The sequence below is a fragment of the Trichosurus vulpecula genome, chromosome 6 (assembly GCF_011100635.1).
Source record: "Trichosurus vulpecula isolate mTriVul1 chromosome 6, mTriVul1.pri, whole genome shotgun sequence".
Classification (NCBI taxonomy): Eukaryota; Metazoa; Chordata; class Mammalia; order Diprotodontia; family Phalangeridae; genus Trichosurus; species Trichosurus vulpecula.
Window position 1 is genome coordinate 68292177 of NC_050578.1, and position 27212 is coordinate 68319388.

Sequence of the window (27212 nt, forward strand, 5' to 3'; positions counted from 1 at the left end):
AACATCTGCAGGAAATACAAGTCTGTACACGCAGAAGTGGAAGAGAGTGTCTTTTAGAAAAGCTTGGTGTCTTCCAGGCTGACTGCTACCAACTTCTGCCAATCAGTCCTTTAGATTCTGAGCGTCTAGCCCAGGAGAAGCACAGCCTTCTCTTGGTAAATGGTTTTGTTTTTTTTTTTTTTTTTTCTTGCTGGCAATCTCTGTCATGCTTAGAGGTTTGGAAGGTTTCTTCCAAAGCAGTTATTGGTTGCCTTCCCCAGACTGACAGGGTTCTGCGGGACTCCTGGAGAGAAAGTTTCCAGTTACCGGGATGGCAAGCCCCTACGTAGGAGGAGGGAGGTAGGTATGCAGAACTTCGGCCACTGCTCCTTCTGATTGGCTGTCCAGTGCAGCTGCTTCCTCGGAACAAAAGGTCAAAGAGGACTGCAGAGTGATTCTAAGAGAAATAGCCCTGCTGGAAGAACCGTGTGGACCTCGAGAAGTGGTAGACTCGATTTTTCAGGAACTCGCCGACTCCCTTGGCTACGAGTTCGCGGCTGCCAGTCCCAACACAGCCCTTGGGGTGCAGACCCATTTTAGAAGAAAGTGCCTGAAATCAGAAACTACCAGATCTGTTACAGAAGAAGCAGTTCCATGATCCCCTTGTAAACTTTGATACTGCAATGGCTTGTGAAATCATGCCTCTGCAAAGGTATTCATTTTTGTCTTGTTTTATTTTGTCTTAGCTGATTAACATGCAAACCATATAACTTTGCCACTTACATAGCTAATACTTAAGTCATGTTAAGAGTGTGTCTGTTTAAAAGGGTTTTATTTTCCTCCAGACAGTCACAGTGGCTAATTTTATTTCTGACTCTCATTCAATTACTGGAAAATAGGAATGCTCAACTGCCCTCTTTATTGAATGCAAATGAATATAGGAAGAAACAGCAAGTGAATTTTCTGAGTACCTGAGGAGAAGAAAACAATCAATACATTAATCAGGTTTTCATCTGTAATATGGTAAAATAGTAAAAGATGTATATTTAGTTTAAGTGATGCTAAAAAGCTAGACTGTTTCCTATACTCCTGAGGACCCTTCCTCTCTAGATCTCACATCTGGGCAATTTTGTGGTAAAGAGAAATTGTAGAAGGCCACCATATGTTATTCTCTTTTGCATAATTCTTCATGTGTTGATGCAAAGAGTAACATCTATTCCATAGAGAAAACTTCCTCATGGAAGCAAAATTATCTTGTTTATTTAATATGTATTCTGTGTGCATTTAAATATGTACATGTTATCTTTCCCAGATATAAATTCCTTGAGATCAGAGACCATTTCATTTGTGTTTCTTTGATGTGCTAGTACCTACCTCAGTATCTGGCATATAATAAAGGATTTTCTATTTCACGCTGAAAGCCACTGGATTTTACTGAATGGAGTAGTAAGGTATTCAGACCTTCAATTTAGTGGCAGCTACATGGAGGCTGGAATAAAGTTGGGAGGAACTTGAAGCAGGAGTCCCAACTATATTGCTGTTACAATAATCTGGGCATGAAGTGATGAGTTTCTAAACTAGGATGATAGTGTCAGAGGAGAGAAGGAGACCAATAAGAGAAGTGTTGTAAAGGTAGAATCAACAGAATTTGGCAACAGATTAGGTATGGAATGAGGAGTAAGTGTTGAGGATGACACAGGCTAGCAGCCTGAAATGACTAGAAGGATAGTGGCACCTAACCCTAATAGGTAAGGTGGGCAGAAAAGAAGGTTTGAGGGGAAAGATAATGAGCTCAGTTTTAGACATGTTGAATTTAAAATGGTTGTAGGATATGCAATTAGAGATGTCCAATAGGCAGTTGGATATGTGAGACGGGAGGTGAGGAGAAAGGTGAGCACTAGATTAGGACACCTAAGTATCTTCTGCATAGAGAGGGTCACTGAGTCCATGGGAGCTGATGAGCTCCCCAAGTGAGATAGTATAGGAGGAGAAGCTAAAAGGCCTAGTACAGAGAGTTGTGGGACACCCATAGTGAGTGGGAATGGCTGGCCATAGATCCAGCAAAGGAGATTGATAAGAGGTCAGAAAGGAAAGAAGTCAGAAAGGAAGAGAATCAGGATAAAGCAGTGTCCAGAAAACGTAGAGAGAAGAAAGTATCAAGGTAGGAGTGTGGTGGGGGGAAGGGATGAATATTGTTAAAGGCTATTATTAGAGGTCAAAAAAAGAGTGAGGATGGAGAAAAAGCCATTAGATTTGTCAGTTAAGAGATCATTGATGAATTCAAGGTCTCATGATGCAGACATTTTTCAAACCTCTCCAGAACAGCATTATGAGCAAGAGATGAAGCAATTCCAACTATTTCCATAGCATAGGACAGAGGGGTCAAACAAATAATCTGCAGGCTACATGTAGCCCACAACACTCCTGAGTACATCCTGGACCAGATTGAATTATAATTGGGAAATATTTAAGAAAATACCTGAAAATGCAATAAAACATAGATAATATGTTGCTTTGTAAGACAATGTGTGACCTTCAAGGATTCTTAAGTTAAGTGACTGTCCCCATTTCTATTCAAGTTTCACACTGATCTAGGATACTAAGAACTCTAACAAGATAACAGTTCAATGAACTAACAGCAGAGAAAGCTATTCCCTAACTCCTAACATCTTCATTCAGTACCCTTTTCCCACCACCTACCATACTTCTGCAGTAGTAGGGCTACACAAGCCAGTCCACTAGCTTGCAACAGAACTCACCAGTGCCCCATCAACCTGCACCCCACCCCCACCATGTGCTGCAAAAAGCTAAAAAGCAGATGCTTGCTCAAGCTGATACAGTAGTATGGCAATGCTCTGTGCTGCAACAGAACTCAGCTAGGGAACTAAGGAACAGAGGGAAGTGAAGCAGAACACATGTGTGGCACTCTACAAGCCTGAACAGAAGAAACCATTTTCCAACTTCCGCCAGAAGTCACTTAGTGCAGACATTGAGGGTAGTAAAATGTGAATTGCTTAGCATACAAGGACACAGACTTAGTTTTGAAATACAACTTCCAGAAAGAGAAAAAATCAAATGGGAAGGAGTCAAAAGGGAGCAATAGGAGAAAATATAGGAAAATGACTGAAATTACCAAAGATCTCAGAAGATTAAAAAAACAGTTAAAGGCAAACAAAGAATATAATTATAAAAGGAAGCAATATGGCATGCAGATCCACTAAATAAATGTGGATATCTATAAGTAAATTTTGCCAGACAAAGGAAAATTAATCAACATCTGATGAAACAGAGCACCATGGGATTATGGAATAACAGGAGAATGTTCTTGAATAGTTTAAAAGAGAAATAAAATTTGTGCAAGCATAAACTTGTGGCCTGCACAGCAGAAATAATGGACAGAATAGAAACCATTCAACCGATGATGACATGTCACCAAAGAAACAACAAAAAAGAAGATAATTGGGAATACAAAAACAAAGAAAAAAGGATAATCGTGAAGCAAAACACTGATCTGAAAGATAGGATATATGTAGAAACAACTTCAGGATTATAGGTCTCGAAAAAGAAGGTGACAAGTAAAAAAAAATTCTTGAGCACTATAATGCAAAAAAATACATTGAAAACTATCCAGAACTTCTGAACAGAGAAAATAAGGTGTTAATCTAAAGAATCCAATTATTTCCTCCAGAAAACAAAATAAAACAAAAAATAGAACAAAACAAAAACTATGCTTTAAAGTCCAAGACATATAGTGATTAAATTTAACAAGCCAATGACAAACAAGAAATTCTACAAGCAACCAAAAGACCTTAAGAAATAAAGGAAAGCAAATTCAAATAACATGAGTATTCTGAACCCACTAGAAATCAAAGGATGAAATAGAATCATTTGTTTTGAAGAGCAAAGGAGCTCAAGATGTAATGCAAGGTGACATACCCTGCAAACCTGAACTTAACTGTTAAAAAAAGATGGGCATTCAATAAAAAGAGGCATTTGAAGCATTCTTAGATAGAAAACCAGAACTGAACAAATAATTTACTTTTCAAAAAGCCTAGACAACATATATGCAAGAAAGTAAACAAATACAGCAACCAACATCAACAACAAAATAATACTAGGGAAACCATTAAACAATTCCTTTATTAAAGTATAGAGACAAGGATAAAAACAGAAATCACGTAGAAGTGATGGTGGAGAAATATGCTCCAAATACCATGGATTAAACGTTACAACACTCCACCTACGGGTCAATCAATGTTTTTTATGGGACAGAATTACAAAATCAGATGACAAATAAAAGGAAATTGTGGAGGATGAAGATAAAGGGAAGATATAATGTACCCTAACCAAGTCAAAGGCTAACAATGAAGGAAAAATAACTCCCTTGGCCTCTAAAGAAGAAGGGAGCCTAGAGGAGAATGGGTAAAGAGTCAGAGGGAGGAAGTTAAAGGAAAAGAAAAGAAGGAAGGAAGAAGGGAGGGAGGGAGGATAGAAGGAAGGAAAGAAAGAAATCTTATTTCTGTTGTGGGAAGGGGATATCACTGAAGAATGCTGTCATGGGAAAGAGAGATATTCTATAAAGGAAAGTGGGGAGTTTACAATGGGTATAATCTGCCAGGATTTGGTGCTAAGAAAAGGCACCTCAGGAAAAAAGGAATCAGAATTCCCAGGGCCAACTGATACCCAGAAGAGATGGGGAGGGATATTTCAAGGCAGATGGGGAGAAATGACCATAGATAAGACAAATATTAATGATGAACTGCACAATCATGGACATAGAAGTATTCTTACCATGGGGCAGTACTCTATCAGCTGCAGGAACTGGCATTTATAAGAATGAGGCAAAACAGAAAAAGGTTTCTAGAGTCAACATCTATAAGAAAATAACATAGAAATGGAATAGAAGAGGAAACCCAAAGTAGGTACCTTAGAAAATTTAATTCCACTGGGAATACAAAGAATAAAGAAGGGCCTAAGTTATAAGGGTGATAAATCAAAGAATAAAAGTCTAGAGTAGAGCAAAAGGGAAGATAAATAATGAAGGGAATGAGTGGGAAAAGGTAGAGAAAATAAAAAACTAACAAAAAGCTAACAAGTTGAAGGGGAGGAGAGGAAAGAGGATTTTGCTTGACTACTTAACTGAGAGGAAAATAAAGAGGGAGAAGTATTAAATAACTAGAAAAAGGAAGAAGAAAAAAGGAACTAATAAGTTAAGCAAAACTCCAAAACTACAGAAAAGAGTACAGGAGAGGTGAGCTTGGGCATGAGAGGAAGAGAGCTGAGAGGAATAAGGTTGCCGTGAAGCAGAGTAAGCTAAAATAACCTAAGAGACAAAGTATTTTGTTTTCATGGGGGGCGGGGCAGAAATCCTGATCTGGGCAAAAAAGAAGAGACAAGTGGAGGAACCTAGCCCTCATAACATTAAATGTGAATGAGTTAAGCAATCCAATAAAATGAAAAAGAAACAGATTTGCTGAGAAAACAAAACCTGACACTGTTGCTAACAAAAAAACCCCACGCATTTAAAAACACACACAGAATAAAAATGAGGAACTGGAAAAAAACTAAGTAGTCAGATAATTAGAAAAAAAAAGAGTCATAATTATACTATCAGACAAAGCAAAAACAAACACTCACAGCATATAAAGAGATAAATAAGGAAACTGCATTATGCTGAAAAGAATCATAGACAACAAACCAATATCAGTATTGAACTTATGGGCTCCAAAAGCCTTAATATCTAAATCAATAAAGGAAAAAATAATTGTATTACAAAAAGACATAGTAGCAGGAGATTTCATGTCCCTCTAAAGATAAAGAAAAGGGAAAGCATTGAATAATTGGACAAAATACTAGAGAAACTATAGTGAAAAGATTTATGACATGTCTTTTTGGTAAGAACTGGTAAGGAATGGACATGTATAGGTATGTGTGTGTCTCATGACCACATGGAACTTTTACAAATGTTTGTCATGTGTTAGGGCATGGATATTGCAAACAAAATTGAAAGTGCAGAAACATAAACTTATGCTTTAAAGACCATCATACAATAAAAAATGTTAATCTGTTTGGGGAGGACAAGCACAATGCACAGGCCCAAATTTAAACTTAACAGTAGGATGATACTAAATAATGGGTGATTCAAAGAACAAATCATAAAAAAATTAGTAATTATATGAAAGTAAAGTATAATGATGAAACAATATACCATAGTTTTTGAGATGTAGCTAAAACATTTTTCAGGGGAAAAATAGAATCACTACATTTATAGGTGAACAGAATAGAAAAAAATATTACTTAGACACTATATCATTGATTGCACATCCCTCTTCCTAATAAAAATCATTCTAATGTTAGAAGGCAACTGTGATATCTCCCAGTTTTTAAAGAACATGGCTTTTTCCTTGTTGTCTTCTAACAACTTTAGTTCTGCCAACCTACCTTTATGTCATCCAAGCATGGTACTGACCTCAACTCTTCCCAGATTCTCTCTCTTGCTTTCTGTAGGCTGAGATTCTCTTACTTAAATTCCCTAAGCCATTCAGCAGGTTAGGATGGTTGCCAAGAGTAGCAGCTACTATTCTAATCTTCAAATTCCTAGGGATAACCCTTTAGGAGGACTATTCTCACCAACACTACAGCTCATGAACTCCTACCTGTATATTGTCCATTTACAAATTAGCCACTCATACTCAGTTAACCTAAGCTTAACAAAAACATTTACTCAAAATACAAAACACTCAGTAGTTAAATAATATTCAACCATAACTCTCAATTATACTCTCCCTACAATGCAGACAATGTTGTTAGGGAAAATAGGCATGCACCTAAATTATGTAGGGGACAACTCTGGAACAGTACACTTTGCTTTTCTCTTTTGGGAACCACCTATAAAAGGTCCTTGATGAGCACAGAATAGGATGATGAATATTGACTAAATGTTTCCACTGCTAACCCGAGCTGATCCACACTGTGCTTGAGTAACACCTCACAACCACACTAGACAATCTTTTGGGTAGTCTCTGCTTCAAAGCTTTTCCTCAACTCGTTTGGACTTCCAAGCTTTTCCTGGTTCAGTTGGACTTATTCCTGGAGTAGACAACACTTCAATCTTCAGACTAAGATCATACCTTCAGCTGAAGTAATGTTAGGGTCTTTTAGGAAAAGAGAAAAGACCTTTAGGCTAAAGTTGTCAGGAAATCTCTCCACTTCTATTTCTTTGCAAGATTTTTCTCCTCTTGGCAATATTGTGTAGTAACGAAGATAAGTTGTCTTCTCCTTTCTTCTTCTCAGCAAGAAATCACAATTAGGAGGTGAATACATTTTTCTATTCATTCTTATTCTTTTCAGCAGCCAGTCAAAATAGAATATTCTCTATTCATTCTTCTTCTTCTTCTTAGAAGAAGAAGATTGCAGTAGAGAACAGCCTCTCCTCACCAACCAGTCTTATCTGATATGTATCAAAGTGCAGAGAGGAAGTTATCAACTCTCTTTGACTCAGTTCAAAAATGTGTTTTTCACTTCTTTCTTTTCTTTTTCTCTCAACTTATCTTGGTTCAGCAGCTGAGTCCTCTCTGAACAACTATGGTACACCTTATGCTTAGTAAAATAAATTCTCATCTTTTGTCTATAATCAGGTAAATTATATTTGTCTTATAATCTGTTCTGGTGTCTAGATTTCCCAAAACTAACCTAAAAGTTCGCTAATTCTTCATATGCAGCCCACTGGAACAGACTATGTTCTCCATTCATTTTATGTCCTAGAGCTTGTCATATACAAGTGAACAATGCCGGTCTTACAATGGAACTTTGAGTCAAATTTAACTCAATCACTGCTTCTCTTAGAACTCTGAGGCAGAATTATACCCCAGATAAATGAACTATCAAGGCAGCCATAACCCAGCAACTGCTTTTCTCAGAAATAGACTTATGCTCCCAGATAATTGAATTGTCAAGAGTCACACTACAGTTATACCATGGTTTCAGATCTCTCAACCTTCTGGTTACCCTCCCCTCAATATATACCTTTCTCTAGATATTAAAAGGGACAAAGTGCCTTTTAAAGTAGATGGTCATAGTACTCAAGGCACAGTATGACCAGTGTAGATCACAGTTAGTCTATTTTCTCCTTTGTTCTGAATACAATATTTATACATAAGTATATATTATGAGATTATATTTGCTTTTTTGGCCACCATGTCTCACTCTTGACTCATTTTAAACTTGAATTTATTTATTGAATAAATAAAAGCCATTGTATTTGATAAATAAAAACTAGAGATTCTACTATTAGTCATGTTTCCCATGTTTCTTTTGATATATATATATATATATAGTATGTATTATACATATATGCAGATGTGTAATACACATACATATATGTGGTTGTAAGAAATTTACAAAGGTGTCAAGTTAATAATAGATACAGCTAGTTTTCTTTAAGAAATCTAAAGCTTTGAGAAAACTGATTGATTCCAACCAGATATTAGTCAACAATAATTTCTTAGAAGGTATCATCTGTTGTCTCATCAGTATAATGTGGAAGGGGGAAAAGTAACTTTCTAGTCTGAAGGCAAGAGAGTGGACCAGTTCTAGATTGGTTGTTTTTTTGTTTTTGTTTTTTAGTTCTATATCTTTTATCTGTGGGGTTTTTTTATCATAGCTTGAGACTCCATTATTCTGGGCTTAGTCAACAAATATGCATGTACCTACAAGATGCTATGTGCACTAAATGCACTATGAATAATATAATAATGTCTTTTTTTTTCTTAATGCAATTTATTTATTTAACATATTTGGTTTTCAGCATTGATTTTCACAACAGTTTGAATTACAAATTTTCTCCCCATTTCTGCCCTCCCCCCCCACTCCAAGATGGCATATATTCTGGTTGCCCTGTTCCCCAGTCAGCCCTCCCCTCTATCACCCCCCTCCCCTCTCATCCCCTTTTCCCTTCCTTTCTTGTAGGGCAAGATAAATTTCTACGCCCCATTGCCTGTGTATCTTATTTTTTAGTTGCATACAAAAAGTTTTTTTGTTTTTGAACATCTGATTTTAAAACTTTGAGTTCCAAATTCCCTTCCCTCTTCCCTTCCCACCCACCCTCCCTAAGAAGTTGAGCAATTCAACCTAGGCCACACATGTATTATTATGTATAACCCTTCCACAATATTCATGTTGTGAAAGGCTAACTACATTTTGCTCCTTCCCAACCCATCCCGCTTTATTGAATTTTCTTCCTTGACCCTGTCCCCTTTCCAAAGTGTTTGTTTTGATTACCTCCACCCCCATCTGCCCTCCACTCCATCATCCCCCTGCCTTTTATTATTTTTTTTTTATCTTCCTCCCTCTTCTTTCCTGTGGGGTAAGATACCCAACTGAGTATGTATGGTATTCCCCCTCAGGCCAAATCTGATGAGAGCAAGGTTCACTCATTCCCCCCTCACCTGCCCTCTCCCCTTCTCCCATAGAACTGCTTCCTCTTGCCACCTTTATGGGAGATAATCCACCCCATTCTATCTCTCCCTATCTCCCTCTCTCAGTAAGTTACTCTCTCATCCCTTAATTTCATTTTATTTCTTTTAGCTATCTTCCCTTCATCCTCAACTCACCCTGTGTCTGCTCTCTTTCTTTTACATATATATATATATATACACATACATACACATACATACATATACACATAGATACATGCATACATACACATTCACTTATATATATACATAAACATATATATATGCATATTCCCTTCAACTACCCTAATACTGAGGTCTCATGAATCATACTCATCATCTTTCCATGTAGGAATGTAAACAAAACAGTTCAACTTTAGTAAGTCCCTTGCAATTTCCGTTTCTTGATTACCTTTTCATGCTTCTCTTAATTCTTGTGTTTGAAAGTCAAATTTTCTATTCAGTTCTGGTCTTTTCACTGAGAAAGCTTGAAAGTCCTCCATTTTATTGAAAGTCCATATTTTGCCTTGGAACATGATACTCAGTTTTGCTGGGTAGGTGATTCTAGGTTTTAATCCTAGCTCCATTGACCTCCGGAATATCGCATTCCACGCCCTTCGATCTCTTAATGTAGAAGCTGCCAGATCTTGGGTTATTCTGATTGGTTTTCCACAATATTCAAATTGTTTCTTTCTGGCTGCTTGCAGTATTTTCTCCTTGATCTGGGAGCTCTGGAATTTGGCAACAATATTCCTAGGAGATTTCTTTTTGGGATCTATTTGCGGAGGCGATCGATGGATTCTTTCAATTTCTATTTTGCCCTGTGGCTCTAGAATATCAGGGCAGTTCTCCTTGATAATTTCCTGAAAGATGGTATCTAGGCTCTTTTTTTGATCATGGCTTTCAGGTAGTCCAATAATTTTTAAATTATCTCTCCTGGATCTATTTTCCAGGTCAGTGGTTTTTCCAAGGAGATATTTCACATTGTCTTCCATTTTTTCATTCCTCTGGTTCTGTTTTATAATATCCTGATTTCTCATAAAGTCACTAGCTTCCACTTGCTCCAATCTAATTTTTAAAATAGTATTTTCTTCAGTGGTCTTTTGGACCTCCTTTTCCATTTGGCTAATTCTGCCTTTCAAGGAATTCTTCTCCTCATTGGCTTTTTGGAGCTCTTTTGCCATTTGAGTTAGTCTATTTTGTAAGGTGTTGTTTTCTTCAGTGTATTTTTCAGTATTTTTTTGGGTCTCCTTTAGCAAGTCATTGACTTGTTTTTCATGGTTTTCTCGCATCCTTCTTATTTCTCTTCCCAATTTTTCCTCTACTTCTCTAACTTGCTTTTCCAAATCCTTTTTGAGTTCTTCTATGGTCTGGGGCCAGTTCATGTTTTTCTTGGAGGCTTTGGTTGTAGGCTCTATGACTTTGCTGTCTTCTTTAGGCTGTATGTTTTGGTCTTCTTTGTCACCAAAGAAAGAATCCAAAGTCTGAGACTGAATCTGGGCGCGTTTTCGCGTCCTGGCCATATTCCCAACCAACTAACTTGACCCTTGAGTTTTTCAGTGGGGTATGACTGCTTGTAGATTACAGAGTTCTATGTTCTACGTTTGGGGGGGAGGTGCCAGCTCTGTCAGAGCCGCACTCCTCCTTCCCCAAGGACCCCCAGTCCAGACTGGGCTCAGATCTTCGGCAGGCTGTGCACCCCTGCTGTGATCCGCCACTTAATTCCCCCCACCAGGTGGGCCTGGAGCCGGAAGTAACAACAGCTGTAGCTGCCCCACCTCTGCTGCCCCCGGGGCTGGAAGCCGAACCGCGAACTCCTTCCACTCCCGCAGCTTTTCCCACTAACCTTCTCCGCAGTCTTTGGTGTTTGTGGGTCGAGGGGTCTGGTAACTGCCGCAGCTCACATATTCAGGGCGCTAGGGCCCCCTCCGCCCGGCTTCTGCTCTGGATCGTCCACGCCGCTCAGGCTGGGCTCTGCTCCACTCCGTTCCCAGCTCCCAGCTCCCAGCTCCCAGCTCCCAGCTCCCAGCTCCGTGTGGAATAGAGCTCACCCAGAGACCATCCGGGCTGTCCTGGGCTGGAGCCCTGCTTCCCTCTGCTGTTCTGTGGGTTCTGCCGTTCTAGAATTGGTTCAGAGCCATTTTTATAGGTTTTTGGAGGGACTCGGGTACGGAGCTCACTCTAGTCCATGCTTACCAGCCGCCATCTTGGCTCCGCCCCCAGTAACTCATAATAATGTCTTTTTGCTGATGAATTTACAATCTAATTAGAAATAAGATGAAAAAATGTGTAAAAACACAAATTGATAGAGGTACTGTAAGAGTAGTATTGAGTATTAAGTCCTATGGTATTTCAGGACAAGGATTAATCAGTGCCATCCACTCAAATTTTTTTTTTAATTTCAATTTCTAATAAAGGAGAACAAAATTGTTTTGTTTCTATGAAGTCTATATTTTAATGCAAAAAATTTAGCTTAAATATTTTACTATAATTATTTCTAAAACCATATTATTGTTTTATCTTAATTTAATGTTTATTTAATTATGCCTTGATAGAACCTTTAAATTTCACTAATGTAGAGTGAAACTTATCAGAGAAACTTGGGGGGGATGGAGCAAAGTGCTTAGTGTTCATCAGTGTGCTTTGCTATTGCTAAAAGAATTGTGCCCATAGTACGTCATGTGTGCACCGATTATTTATTTGCTGTTAATCAGTTTCTCCTTCGTTATAATGAGCTACGGTTCATTTTCTTTGAATAATTCATACAGTGCATGCATTGTAAAAGTTCTAACAAAATTAAAATACTGTAGTTATTTCTGTTACTGGAATAAGGTGGTTAAATGTTTCCCTTTAATAATATGATCCTGGTGAAGTGAAAGACCTCAAGTCCTACCTCGATTTCTCTGGAAGAGGTAACTTGCCTTAGCTGAGTGATCATTTCCAATTGGAAAAATATTTAATTTAGTCTAATCTATGCTAAGGTTAACATCAATGTAGCAAAATGAATCCTGTTCCACTCATACCATACTTAAATTTTAGTTTTACAAAAGCAAATGTTTTCCTACAAATTAATTTGTTTAAGCAAATAACTCAACTATATACTAATATCAAATATATTTTCCTTCTAGTTCTCAAGAAGAAGAAAGACCCATGTCACCTTTTTATTTAAGGTATTTTTTTAATTTGTTTTGGGTGTTAGAGGAGCTTAAGGGTTCTTTTAATGTATTTAGTCATCTACGTTATGACGTATTTTGAAACTTGGGCTACATTAAGACATGACCATCAGCCTCTGATATTTTCTGGCAGACAACTGGAAAATTTTCCAACAAACAATTGAAAAGGATAGAAGACAAATATGCAGATGTGTCATGGAATTTTAACTTGAAAATCACCTAATGATTCTGCTCTTCTCTATTCAGCTCGTTCTATTCTGTACCATTGTATTACCATTAGCAGGGTGTAGTGAGATGGCCTCAGGGTCAAAAATGCTTGTATTTAATTTCTACTTGTGACAGATACTAGCTGTGTGGCTGGGCAAATCACTTCACCCATTTTGTCACAGACAACTCTATAATGCTATAAGTTGCAGAGTCAATTCAATAGCAAATCAACAAGGCTTTAAGTGTCTAAAGTCTTTAAAAGGCTTTGATCAGTATATGTGGAAACCTGAATTGAATAAGACTGGGCTTTCAGACAAGTCGAGCCAATAAGAGTTTATTAAGAGCCAGACACTGTGCTAAACTCTGGGGATACGAAGAAAAGCAAACACGTTCTCTGCTCTCAGAGACCTTGCAATCTAATGAGAGAGACAGCATGCAAACAACTATGCAGAAACAAGATAAATTGGAGATAATCTCAGGAGGAAGATACTAGCATGGGGAGGAGGGAAAGGGCAGGCGTCAGGAAAGGATTATTGCAAAAAGGTGGAATTTTAGCTGGGATTGAAGGAAGCCAGGGAAGCCAAGCTGGAGATGAGAAAGGAGAGAATTCTAAGAATAGAGGACAGCCAGTGAAAATGCCCAGAGTTAGGAGATAATGCAGTGTCTTATGTGAGGAAGAGCAAAAAGGCCAGTGTCAATGGATCATAGAATACATGGAGGGTATTAAGATAAAAGGAAACTGAAAATGTAGAAAAGTGCAAGGCTGTAAAGGTCTTTAAAAGCCAATCAGAGGATTGTATATTTAGTCCCAGAGATAATAGAGATTTATTAACTCAATAGGGGTCTAACATGGTCAGATCTATACTTTATTTAGAAAGATCTTTTTTGACAGCTGAGTGGAGGATGGACTAGAGTGAGGGGATACTTGAAGAAAGGAGACCAGCCAGAAGGCCATTGCAACACTCTAGACATAAGGTGAGGAGGGCCTGGGCCGGAGTGCTGGCAACCTCACAGGGGGAAGGTGGAATATATAAGAGATATTGTGAAGATAAAATTAATAGGCTTTGCAACAAATTGGATATGGAGAGTGAGAGAGAATGAGGAATTGAGGATGACACTTAGGGTGTAAGCCTGGGTGATGGGGAGGATGGTGGTACCCTTGAGAGTGAAAGGCAAGTTTGGAGGACAGGGAGGTTTGGGAGAAAGATAATTGAATTTGGTTTTGGACATGTTGAGCTTAAGATGTCTATGGTGCATCCAGTTCAAGATGTCCAATAGACAGTTGCAGATGCAGCATTAGAGGTCAAGAGAGATGTTGGAGGTTAGAGATGATCATTGACTCCATGGGAGCTGATCAGATCACCAAGTGAAGTAGGTACAATGGGAGAAGAAAAGAGGGCCCAGGACAGAACCTAGAGGGACAGCCACTGTAAGTGGGCATGATATGGATGAAAATAAAGTTAAAGAGACCAAGAAGTCAGATGGGTCAGAGGAGAACCAGGAGAGAGAATAGTGTTGTAAAAACCTACCTAGAAAAGAATATCAAAGAGAAGGAGGTAAACAGTATTGTCAAATTCGGCAGAAAGGCCAGGAATGATGAGAATTAAGAAAAGACAATTAGATTTAGCAATTCAAAGACCATCGGTAACTTTGGAGAAGAGTTACAGTTGAATGATGAGGAAGAAGCCAGACTGCAGCCAAGAAAAGAGTAAGAAGAAGAGACAACAATTTGTAGATGGCTTTTTCAAGGAGTTTAGCATGGATGATGGAGGAGATATATAGTACAATGGCTAGCAGAGATAGATGGATCAAATGAGTTTGTTAAGGATTTGGGAAGACACAGAAATGTGTTTAGGCAATAGGGAGGCAGAGATTGAAGATTAGTGAAAGAATAGTGATGATGTAGGAGGCAGTCTGCTGGAGAATACTAGATGGAATGTGATCCCTTGCACATGTAAAAAGATTTTCATTGGCACGGAAAAAGTCTGCCTCTTCATTTGAGACAGTGGTACATGAAGAGATGGTGGTAAAAGGAATCTAAGAAACGTGAGATAAGGAGGGGAAAGAGGGAGCTTTTAGTGAATGACTTCAATTTTTTTCAGTGAATTTGAGGTAAGGTTCTCAGTTAAGTAGGAGAGGGGAAGCTATGGGAGATTTGGAAATATAAAAAGGTTTGGAAAAGTCACTGTGGTGAATGGGATAATGAATCAATCAGAGAGATATAAAAGGCTTGCCCTACTGCAGCGAGAACCCAGATGAGTTATAAAACATAAATTTGTAGTGAATTTAGTCAGCAGGGTTTCATTATTTTCTCCAGCTTTGTTCAGCAGTATGTGGGTAGGAGTGAAGGCAGTGAGTGATTGATGGGAGAGGTCCAAGACTGAGGCTTGGCACAGTCAAGATTAGTGAAGAAAGGGACAAAAGACTCAAGAGTATTACAACCCCCAACATGCCCCCATCTCAACCAGTAAGTCAGAGGGCATGAGTGAATGTGCAGCCAGTTCTGGCCAGGGAAGTTGTGACATATGGAGGGAGCAAGGTTTCAGCGAGTATAAGAAAATGGAAGGAGAAAGGAAAAGGTTTAAGACAAAAGCAAGTTTATTGAGCAGGCATTCCAGAGTGTTGAGGAATTGGTGAGTTGGTCAAGCACTTGGGTTTGGTCGAGGCTTGGGTTCATAGGGGTGGTTAATGGGGGTTGGAGAATGTTGTTTGACCAGTGACAACCAAGGCTTCAGAATCACTGGGATGGGGAGAATATGATGGAATTCGTGAGTTGTAGAATGTGTTTGGTTAAGTTATCATCATCCCTAGGCATCTGAATTCAGGGTCAAGTCCTCCCAGGGTTTCGGAGAGGGAGGAGGTTGGGGCAGGCTCAGACCAGGTGGAGGTGGAGTCATAGAAAATCCTTGGAGAGAGTACAATGGAATGCCTAATTCAGTAAGACTAGGATGCTAAGAAGCTCCCCTCCTTCCCTGGCGGGAGCTTCCCTCCTTACCCAGCAGATTCAGGCAAAGTAACAGATGCAAAGCATGTGCAGAGCTGCATTGATAGAGAGAATTTCCTCATTTCCGGTTCTCTTTACCAATAAAATCCCAGGTTTGTCTTCCTTCCCCCTCCCCCAAGACAACCCTATACTATAGTATATGAATATATTTGGTCATCAGTTAATGAATGGGGTTGGGAGGGAATATAGCAACTTCTGAAGACTTCCTGCTAAAGCTCAGAGGCAAACTGGTTACTTCTGGAGCAGGTTACCAGAACCTGCTGTGTTGGTAAGCAAAATGGGCTCCTTAGCACTTAGTTCAACCAGTGCCCTTGAAGAGTTTGGCTTTTGTTTGCTTTGAGTAATTTAGTGTATTTCATTGAGCCTTACTAGGTGCTAAGCCCCAGGCCCAAACCCCTATTAGGTGTAAAACCTTAGTGGGTGTGGATTGACAACTAAGGTGGGGCCCAAGGTGGGGCTAACTCCAGGGAGGGCCTAGTTTACGTCTGGGACACCAGAGGCGTTTAGACCACGTGGGTTTAAGTTGCCTCTTTGTGACGATTCTAGGTCACGTGGGTGAGTCACATGTGTGACTCACCCCTGATGCTGAAAAAGATATAAAAACCAGGGGTTGGCCTCCTCTCCTTTGGAGCTCTTTGCCGCAGCAGTGGTGGCGTGCATGAGTCTGGGCCAGTCCTTGTTCTAAGCTCCCAGGCTGCACCTAGATGTTGGTAACTATGAATTGTATTGGGTCTGTGTGTTTGTAATTTGTTTAGGGATGCTGGGACTTTGTTAAACTCTGGTAACTATGTATTGGGATTTGAATCAGACAAGGTCTGTCTGTTGATGTTTGTAATTTGTTTGTATTTTGCCCTGAAGTTCAGTATGCTGGTCTTTTTCCCCTGAACTAAGTGAATGATATTTGTGTGCTGAATTAAAGTAAGCTTGTCAACCCCTTCACCTTGCTTTCTTTAGTTAAGCAGATCAAAAGAACCTGTGCTGTTGGCAGCTTTCTGGGTGCTGGCTGTGGGTGGATCTTCCACCCCACAGAAGCTGCTGGCCAGATTGTTGAAACACCTGCCATGGTTGATAATCCGTACCATTAGAGTCATAGTCTTTTGAAGTATTAGAGAATATTTGTACTTATTTTATATAAGCATATATTTGTATATTTATGGCAAATATACATTATAAATTATGTCTAGAATCATAGATTTAGAGCTGGAAGATATCACAAAGGGCATCTTTTTGAACCTCATCTTGCATTGGAGGAAACTGATGTTACTTGGCCAGGGTCACACACAGAGTGGCAGCAAGCCTCTGACTCCAGATTCACTGCACCAAGCCCATATGTGCGGCTTAGAAGGTGCTTCCACTTTGGAGGGCAACTTAGAAAGTGAATAAATAGGCAGTAACCGAATAGACCATAATAATCAAGTGTAGAATTATTTTTCAGAAGCCTACATTTACAGTATTGCAAAACTCAAGCTAGTGGAAATCATGTTTTCCAGGTCTTTATCCCTGCATTGAGTAAAGAGTGTCAGTGCTGCCTGATATTGTACCAGAGCCTTCCTTTAGCTCCAATTCCAGCTTTTGAAGGCCCTTCCCGGCCACTGGGTCCTTCCTTGCCAACATGACCTTTCATCTACTGTGTGCATACCTAATTGCTTACATCCTGTGTCACCCATTAGAATGTTGGCTCTTTGGCGGTAGAGACTGTTTCTGCCTTATCACCAGGCTTACCACAGTGACCGACTAAACCACAAGATTTAAATTCAAGGTTTTTTAATTTATTCTTTCTTTAGAGACACATCCTAAAAAGTTTTAAAATATAAATGAGAGTGAAATAGGGAAATAAAGGACATGCCTGAATTTTCTTATTTTAGTTTTTCCATGTAAATGATACTTCTCCCTTTGCTTCCCTGTGCTCAGCTTCATTTGTTTTTTTGTTTCTATTTTGTATGTGATGTACAGTTGTACCTTTGTCATTTAAGCTTGTCAAGAGGCCAGTTTCATCATCCAATTATGTCCTCCATCAACAACTCAGAATTCTGTTCAAGGGCACCTCACTCAGCCCAGTGCCTTATTTTCAGATGCAAATTGTCCTTCAGCAACTTGTAGCCTATTGCACTGTTACTTTGTGACAGGATCATCACTTTGTGACAAATGAGGTTGTGTTTCAGAAACCTTTGTTATCCAATTTATTTAGACTAATTTTCTGCCAGTTAGCCTGGTCTTGATCATGAGCAACTTCCACCCTCCAATCATATAAATGGAGAGCATAAAAGAGTATATTTCTGGATGTATATGGATTGGTATTTATTCTGCAATACAGTGTGGTAATTTTATACTGATGACCATTAGATATTTGATAGATATTAAGCCATTTAGCATATTTTAGTACTGGTAATTAATAGGAACCAGTCCTGTTGGTCACAGTGGAATCATAAGTAGAGATGGGAGGGCCCTTAGAAATCATCTGGCCCAGATGCTTTCATTTTATGAAAGACAAAACGAGTCCCAGAAAGGTTGATAAGTTCACAGTATTATTGTGGTGACAGCAAAAATAAGAAGGAGCGCACAAATGAATATTGGGGCCAGCATGGTTCAACAGAACAAACAAACCAAAAACCTTCAACTTGGAGACATAGCACGTTGTTGCACACTTGGGTAAGTTAGGACTGATTTCATATTTGTGAAAGTGGGAAGGTAGACTAGATGACCTACTGTAGTAAACTTACACCCCAACTCATTCCCTCCATTCCCTCATTCCCTCCCATCATTAACAAGTTAGATCCTAGATACTAGAGGGAACCTTGTGGTTAGCTACTCTCACTGCTGATCCCCCATTGGTGTACTGACCACTAACAAATGAGCCACTGACTCAGTTAACTTTTAATAAAGGCATTTACTCAAGAGGAAAAATTAATAATTAGACAATATTCTTCTCCATAAAACAGGTGTACACTCTACCAAAAAGGTACTTAACACCCATAGAGAGATAACTCAAACTAAATTAGCATAGTAGTGGTACACATATGTGAAAGGAACATGTGCTCACAACAACACATATTTACAGAACAGTAGACCTTACTTTAATGTTTTTCTCTTTCTTGGGGACAGTCTACACAAAGTTCACTGATAGGTCTGGTATCTGTTTTGGATGGGTGGATCTGATACTAGGCTTAGCTGCTCCACAGATGGGCTAGGCCATTGTTCTCTTGGGCTGGGCCTCTTCACTGCTTGGTTGGTGTTATGCTCTTTCAGAAAGGGCAGAAATTCTGGGATTTGAAGAAGCTTCTTCAGTTCTGTTCCTTAGGCTGGGCTATAGGGTGGTTTAGTAAAGCACATGAAATTGTACAGAGGCATAGCCTCATTCACTAACTCAACCAATTCATCCAGGCAGCAGGTGGTATTGCAAAGAGGTATGAACTCTTTCATCTACCAACTCCCAAAGGGAAAAGGTGGCAGTTCAGAGAGTTATGTATCTTGACTTCTACCAAATTCTAAAATCTTTTTTTAACCAATTTTCCTGCTTCAGGGTTGGGTCCTCTCATGAGAGAGCTTACTCTAACTTATGCTAGAGTATATTTACCATATCCTCATCCCTATAGGTTAGACCATAAGCAATGGATATTTGCCTAATGATCATTTTAAAAGTTTTCTGCTTGGTCTTGTGCAAATGAGCAGCTGGAAAACAATCCCAGGTCACAGATCTACAGTGCGCTATCTAGGGACCCAGGGGTGGCACAGGAAGCAAGTTCAGAAGCAAGCAGCAGCTGTGTCGTTCTTACCCCAGAAACACAGTGGGATCTCAGTTCCAGTATTTAGCTCAATCAGCAGACTACAAAGGAATAACCAGAACAGCAATCCCAGACCAAAGGAGAACTGCATTTCTGTCACTCTGAACCAACAGAGCTGCCCAGTTGGCTGATAGTGGCTGACAGCAACAGTCTGCTGTTGCTCAGATCCAAAGTCAGGTTAGGCATTTGCAGAACTCAGACTGGAAGGGCAGTGAGCAGACTTTTCTCTCAATCAGACCATTTGGGAACACTGAAAGCTTTCAGGTCCCCAGCCTGATCTATCCCCAAGATCCTGGAATAACAGAACACTCAATGTTAAAAAAAAAAAGCAAAAACACACAAATAAAACAAAACAAAAACAGTAGCAGGACTGGATCTAGCTTTACTCCAAAAAGACTCAGAGGCAAGCCCTAACATCAAGTCTGAAGCCAAGAAGTAGACTGGAAGAATGGGCAAAGAAAAAAAGAGTCCCACCACAAAGAGGTGGCAGGGATGCTCAATATCCAAACCAAGAAAAGAATGACTTCAAAACATCTATGAGCAAAGCTTCAAAGAAAAAACACAGTTTAGGAATAAATTCAGTTCTGTGGAAGAGAAAAAGTAGGAATTTTTTTTAAAAAGTTTAAAGTGTTTTCATTAATGAAATCAAAGCATTTGAGGAAAAAAATTGGAACAGAAATGAGAGTTATAGGAAAAAAATTGGAAAGTAAATTAATAGCCTGGCACAAGAGATACAAAATCTTGCCCAAACAACAAATTCCCTGAAAATGAGGATAAACCAAGCAGAAGCAAATAACTCTATGAGACAACAAGAAATGTTAAAAAGAGTCAAAAGACTGAAAAATAGAAGAAAATGTGTGGTATCTCAGAACAAAAATAACTGACCTAGAAAACTGATTGATGAGAAAATTTTAAAAAATCACCGGAATACCTGAGTGCCATAATTTTAAAAGAACCTAGAGATCCTATTTTGAGAAATCTTAAAAGAAAACTGCCCAGATCCCTTAGAGAGAGAAGGCAAAAGAATACATTGGTCAACTCCTGAAAGAAATCCCAAAATGAAAACTATGAATATTATAGCTAAAATCTGGAGTTTATAGATCAAATAAAAGATACTACCAAAAAGAAAAAATTCAAGAACCAAGGAGGCAGTCAAGATATTATACAAGATTTAGCAGCTACCACCGTCATGGAGTGGAGAGCTTGGAATATTATATTCCAGAAGGCAAAAGATCAAGGCTTACAGGCAAGAATAGCTTACCCAGTAAACAATATAATCCTACAGGGGAAAAATAGATTTTTAAGAAATAAAAGATTTCCAAATTCTAATGAAAAGACCGGAGCTGCATAGAAACTTTAAAGTTCAACCACAAGAGTTAAGAGAAACATAAAACAGTTAAACCAAATAGCCATAAGGGATTAAGCAAGGATAACTTGCTTGCATTCTAATAGGGTATCAATAGGGTATCTACTGAACTCAGTCATCATCAGGGGTCACAGAAGGAATTCAATTAGATAAGGCATGGGAGTGGTTCTGTTATATTTGGATGATCATGTGAAAAGAACGGAGAGGGAAAGAATAATACACTGGGGGAAGGAGGGAACAGAAGAGAAAGAAAAGTTAGGCAGAATTATCTTACTTGCTGCCAGAAAGATTAAAATAGAAATAAGAAATCTTTAACAGAAAAATACAACATAATGTTAATTTGTGCTTTTCTAAGTCAATATGTGCCCCTCAGGAATTTATTTCTATTTGAGTTTGACACTACTCTTCTATAGGAAGCCTCTCCCAAATCTTCCTAATTCTAATGCCTTCCTTCTTAATTATTTCCTATTTATCCTGTGTGTCACTTGTTTGTACGTAGTTTGTACATATAGAAATGGGAGACGTGCAAATTTAGAGACATCTCCACTCCAAATGTTCATATGGATTATTCATGTCCCATGCGTAGTAGAGCCTTCTGAGCTCATATTGGTCTTCTCAGCCATGGTTAAATACACTGTGCTTGACCCTAACATAGTGATGTTATTTTGGCCCTCTTAGAGAACAAAGGACAACCTCCCACCAATTAACACATTAGTTTGCTTGTTGTCTCCCTCAATGGATTTCAAGCTCCAGGCTGGCTTTTGCCTCTTTTTGTATTCCCAGAACTTAGCAGAGTGTCTGGCACATAGTAGGCACTTAATAAATGCTTATTGACTATCATCTGTTTTCATCTGGGTAGTCAACATCTCACCTCTTTAGCCAGGAATGACTTTAACCACTGGGATGTTATTTGTATCCCCAGTACTTAGCAAAGTATTTTGCATATAATAAACTCTTAATAAATGTTTTCTTTTATTCATTCTTCTGTTTCTGAAAGGTCCAGGATTCCCCCCCCCTACCCCATAACCATGTGGTGTTCTTAATACCAAAGTAAGAGGCCAAGGAGCTCCAGATTGATTATAGATAGTAGTTTAATCAATTTGGTTTGCTTACATTTGGGACAGTATAATGGATTCCTACCAAAATATTAATTATCCATGGTCTGAGGTGGCAGTGGCCAAACCAATCAGTGAATCCCTGCAAAAAAAATCCCCATGGTAATTATAGAAAACAGGCAAAGGGAGGAGGAGCTAGAGAGTGCATAACTACTGATTGGTGGATAGTTTTGGTTTTCTGCTTCGTAATGAGCTTGGGTGTTAAGCCAATGTTATGCCCAAACCCAAGTTTGTGTATTGATCATGTACCAGTCACATATGCATCACAATGTTCTTGTTATGGCTTTCATAGGTCATAGTATTTAAGTTATGATTCAGTCTCTAAATTATGATCCACTAAGTTATAATTTTAACAGGTCACCATGTCCAGGCTTCTACCTTTCAGAGTTTAAATTTTATGGCTTTTCACTTAGTACTGTATTTTGTGGCATTTTCCCCAATCGGGACCCCATAGATTCTAAGAGACTGTAATTATTACTAAAGCCTTAAGAGCCAAATTGAATATTAAAGGGGAAAATTGTGCTTGCAGTTTGGAATTCAGTTAAGAAATGACTGTGTTCTTCTTATGGAATCAGGGAGGTGTATATTTTTATCTGTGATCTAGGAGGATCTGCTTTAAAGTCAGTTGAAAAAATGGCTTGTTGTGAATGGAGTATTCCCTATGGAGTCAGAGAAAATGTGTATGTGTGTGTGCGTGTGTGTTTTATCTGTGATCAGTGAGGCTATAGAATGGATCTGTGGAGGTCTCCTATGCACTGAGTTATTTTATGCAATTATTTTTTCATGACCAGGTCCTAGAGCCAGACAGAAAACTTAAACTTTTGTTGCTTCTTTTACCCTAGGGCAGAAGAGGCTTAAACATTTCTAGTTATTTGAACTTGTTCTAGAAGAGGTGAGAGAAGGCAATTAAAGAAATAAAAGAGATGAGCAACTTTTTTTCACCCCTCCTCAATCTTGGTCCTGCCCCCACTTCTATTTTCCCCCAACATGTGAAAGGAACATGGAGAGATAGTTCCCCAGCCACACTGGCCCACACCAGCACCTACAGACCAGATGAGGACACACCTGACATGCAGAGGCTAAAGCTAGATATCCATACTGCATACAAAAGCATATAGACCAAAAAGTCCCAGATGAGGTCAGAAATGCAAACCATGAAACATAACCTCTCACTTATTACCATAATGGCTGAATTGGCCAGATATACAACATGAGAATAAATGATTAATAAAATGACCTCAAAAACAAACTCAAAACTCATGTGAAAGCATGAAGAGCTCAGTTAGTCAAAATTAAATTGAGTCTTAAACATTTTTTTTACATATTGCAGAATTTTTTTTCTAGGTCATGATCTCACTTACTTGGAAGTATTATTCCTACCCTGTGACTATGCTACCAAGTAAATGGATGGCTCCATTAGAAAAGTGATGGTACTTCCTACTGGAGTAGTAGGTGGTATTCAAATTACTTGTTGGTTTGTTGTCTGCCACAAACTGTGGATATTATGCTACACCATGTTAGCTGAAAAGGAAAATGAATAAGTTCCAGAGCTTTACATTACCATCAGAATTAAAAATCAGATTTAAACTTTTTCTTTTAAAAGATACTTGTGTCTGGAATTTAGGTATACCAAGGTTAAGAAGAAATTATTTATGTATATAAATAAACCAGAAAAATTTTGGCTTAATATACACACACCAGTCAGTTTGATGCTAGTTTATTTTGTTAAGTAAGAGATGTACAAAATTCTGGTAGCATTTATGTAACACTAAATGTAAGTTAGAAGTAATTTTTTTGCCTCTACCATCAGTTAGAAAAGTAGATATTCTCAAAGTGTCATAAAAGCATTCTAAAATAACACTATAAAATCTAATTTACTAAAGCAATCTTAATAATAATAAATTATAATTTATTATACTTTATTATATTTATTAGGACAAGTAACTTATATTTTATATACTTTGTTACAATGATAATTTATTATATTTCCTATACTTTGTTATATTTATTATAATGTAAATAATTTATTATATTTGTTATAATAATAAATCTTAATACTATCAGTACTGAATAAAAGAATCCATGGAGAAAAGAGGAAGTGAGGATAGACATCTTGCTTGTGAAAACTATCTTAAATGTAATTTTATAAAATCTTATAGAGAGAAGTTTATAAAGAAACTCTATGTGAGGAACTTATAAGTACAGTGTGTTTTAGAAAGACTTTTCTATGATTACTGAAGAGAAGAAAAAAATGGAAAGCGACTAATCTTGAGAAGAAATAAGCAGAGTCTTAAAAGTCTGTAATCAGTATCCATAGCAAACTGAATGGAACATGACAGCTTCCAGACAAGTCAAGTCAACAAGTGTTTATTATACAGTACTATGTGCCAGGCGATGTACTAAGCACTGGGGATAAAAAAGACAGTCTTGGCTCTCAAGTAGTTCAGTCTAATGGAGAAAATAGCATGCAAACAAGTGTGTACAAAAACTATAAGTACAGGTTAAATTGGAGACATCTTCATGAGGAAAATACTAGCATTAAGGGGAATGGAAAAATCTTCTTACAGAAGGAAGGACTTTTGTTGAGACTTGAAGGAAGTCAGAGGGAGCCAGAAATTAGAAGAGAAAAAGAGAATTCCAGGTATTTGGTAGATCAAATGAAAATGCCCAGGGCAGTCTCTTTCAGCACCCACTGAGCATGGAGCTTGCTCCCTGTCCCACAGATAGGGCTCCTCAAACAGGATCAGGAAGGTTCTGGTTGTAACAAGGAGACCTGCAGTGTCTCTCCATCCATCACCTCACTCTCTTCTGTATTTATAGGGCTCTTCCCCCAGTTCAACCATGAGGCCATCTCATTTTGTCCCATCCTACAACTATACCCAATATCAGAGATATGGTCTTACCATCAGCACCCTCTTAGGTCAGATTTGGTTGGGAAGAAGTGATAAAATTATAAGTTATTGCACATTTAATAAAGTGGGGTTACTTTGCCCAAACACAGGAAGAATATAAAAAGATATGGTGACACTTAGCTTCTCTAACTTGACTCTCATCTATGTCTGAAAACCCATGGCAACTCATATAGTCTGAGGCCTTGAACCAGGAAGGTGTATCAAGGAATCTCAGGCTAAGGGGTCTCAGGTATAGCTTCGTCCTATCACACAAGGAAAATAATATTTTTTTTAAAGTTGGAAGGGAAGAGGTTTAGCAGTACCAAATCTCAAATAATGTTATAAAGAAATACTAATCAAAATTGTTTGGTACTGATTTAAAAAAAATAGGGATTAGGAAGATCTTCCCCGTCCATTAATAGGCCTATGTGACCATATGTGTTCAATCATAGCTGTGATATATCCTAAGTCACATAGAATCCATTGGGGGAGGGACTTGCTTAAAGGGGAAGCTTGCTTATGGGGAGGCTTGCTTGCAGGAAGGCTTTCACACCTTTTGGTAATTAGGCACTGAGGCATGTAGGTTGTGATGCCTTTTGGCTCTGAGAAGTAGATATATATTCTGAGGTAAGATTTTGCTTTGGGTGCTTGCTCATGAGAAGGACCTTTTGATTCCCTGGATGGGACTCTGAGTAGACATTTGTTAAGAGCCCTTCAACTACTCAGATGTAGTGGTGCTCCCCCAATTTGGTGGTATGTGTAGGTAGTTGTATTACCTTGTTCCGACAGTTGGAGCCCTGTCTGTTGGTCTTTGTGCTAATTTCTCTGCTTGTATTTTCTCCATGTTCAGGGTGTTGACCTTTCCCCTGAGCTAGTGAATGTAATTAAAGTAAGATTATTGATCCCTTCAAGGTTGCCTTTCCTTTAAGAAAAGCAGATCAAAGAACCTGTGTTAGCAGGGCATCCTGGGTGTGCCAGGATGCTTGCTGTTACAAGAAACTTGTGTGATATTTTAAAAAGCTCTGAGAGACATAGTTTCTAGGTAATTTAATGACTTTATAAAGGCCAGCATGTTTTTTTAATAAATAGATGATCATTTGGCTGTCTCCCTTAAACCAAAGACCCCTCATGGCAGTTTATACGCCCTTTGAAGAGTAAGTATTCCTGAGGGTACTGATCAACTCTGATTGGTTAACAATTAATAAGAAAATGAATATTACAGTGATAGAATGGGCTATATTATAAGGAGGATCTTGGGCTACAGTCACCCAAATCTTGGTCAAAGAGACTTATCAACTTCTATATCACTTGTCTAACAAAAGGGAGAATCCACATTTCCCCCCCCCCCCCCCCCCCGACATGTCTGAGCAAACAAAATATGCAGGAATGCATCCATTAGCCCAAACTTAGAATGTCTTTATCGCCTTTGATTAGATCTTGGCCTGGGCACATCTTTGAGAGAGATTTCCCACACTGGTTGATTTCTGGATGAGGAAGTAGAAAGGGGGAAAATCTTTGGTCCTAATACAATAATTAGTTATTAATACCAGAGAGAAATCATCACTTTTCACACTTGCTCTATAGAAGAGATTAGATACAATCCAGAAGGAAATTAAGATAGCAGCATAGTGTTTGATAAAACCAAAGACCTCAGCTATTTGGGGAAGGACTACTTATTAGATAACAACCTCTAGGAAAACTGGAAAGCAATCTGACAGAAATTAAGTTTAGACTACCCACTCACACCACAATAAGTGCCAAATGGATACATGACCCAGATTTCTAGATGTCTTAGAGACATCTCAAACTCAACACACTGAAAACTGATCTCATCTTTTCCCCCAAAGCCTCCCCTCTTCTGAGCTTCCCCATTTTGTGGAAGGCATCACCATTCTTCCACATAATAATAGTTAGCACTGATATGGTGCTCAAAGGTTTTCAAAATACTTTCCATTTGTTATCTCATATAATTCCCATAACAATCCCAGGAGTCAGGCATCATTATCCCCATTTTACAGTTGAAGAAACCAAGTCTAAGAGATGGAAAGTGATTTGCCCAGGGTCACACAGCTAGTAAGTATTTGAGGTAAGATTCAAAATCAGGACATTTTTTACTCTAATTCCAAGGTTTAATGACATATACATACCTGAAAAGAGGATAACTACAAAGCATGTCAGGTGTGTCCTCATGTGGTCCACAGGAGCTAGTGTGGGGTAGTGCAGCTGGGGATCTATCTTTCCAC

General features: G+C 38.6%; 1 protein-coding gene across 2 annotated transcripts in view; it reads left to right on the top strand.

The window, feature by feature from the left end:
* The first annotated feature begins 417 nt into the window (after window positions 1-417).
* Window positions 418-27212, top strand: part of FAM13A (family with sequence similarity 13 member A) — a 108628-nt gene continuing 81833 nt past the window's right edge. The window contains exons 1-2 of one of the 2 annotated variants that reach the window (XM_036763255.1): window positions 418-691; window positions 12560-12601. In XM_036763255.1, coding sequence (XP_036619150.1) covers window positions 663-691; window positions 12560-12601 — 71 coding nt within the window. In that variant the 5' untranslated portion in view covers window positions 418-662. The remainder of the gene's footprint in view (window positions 692-12559; window positions 12602-27212) is intronic. The other variant, XM_036763254.1, reaches the window with a different exon arrangement.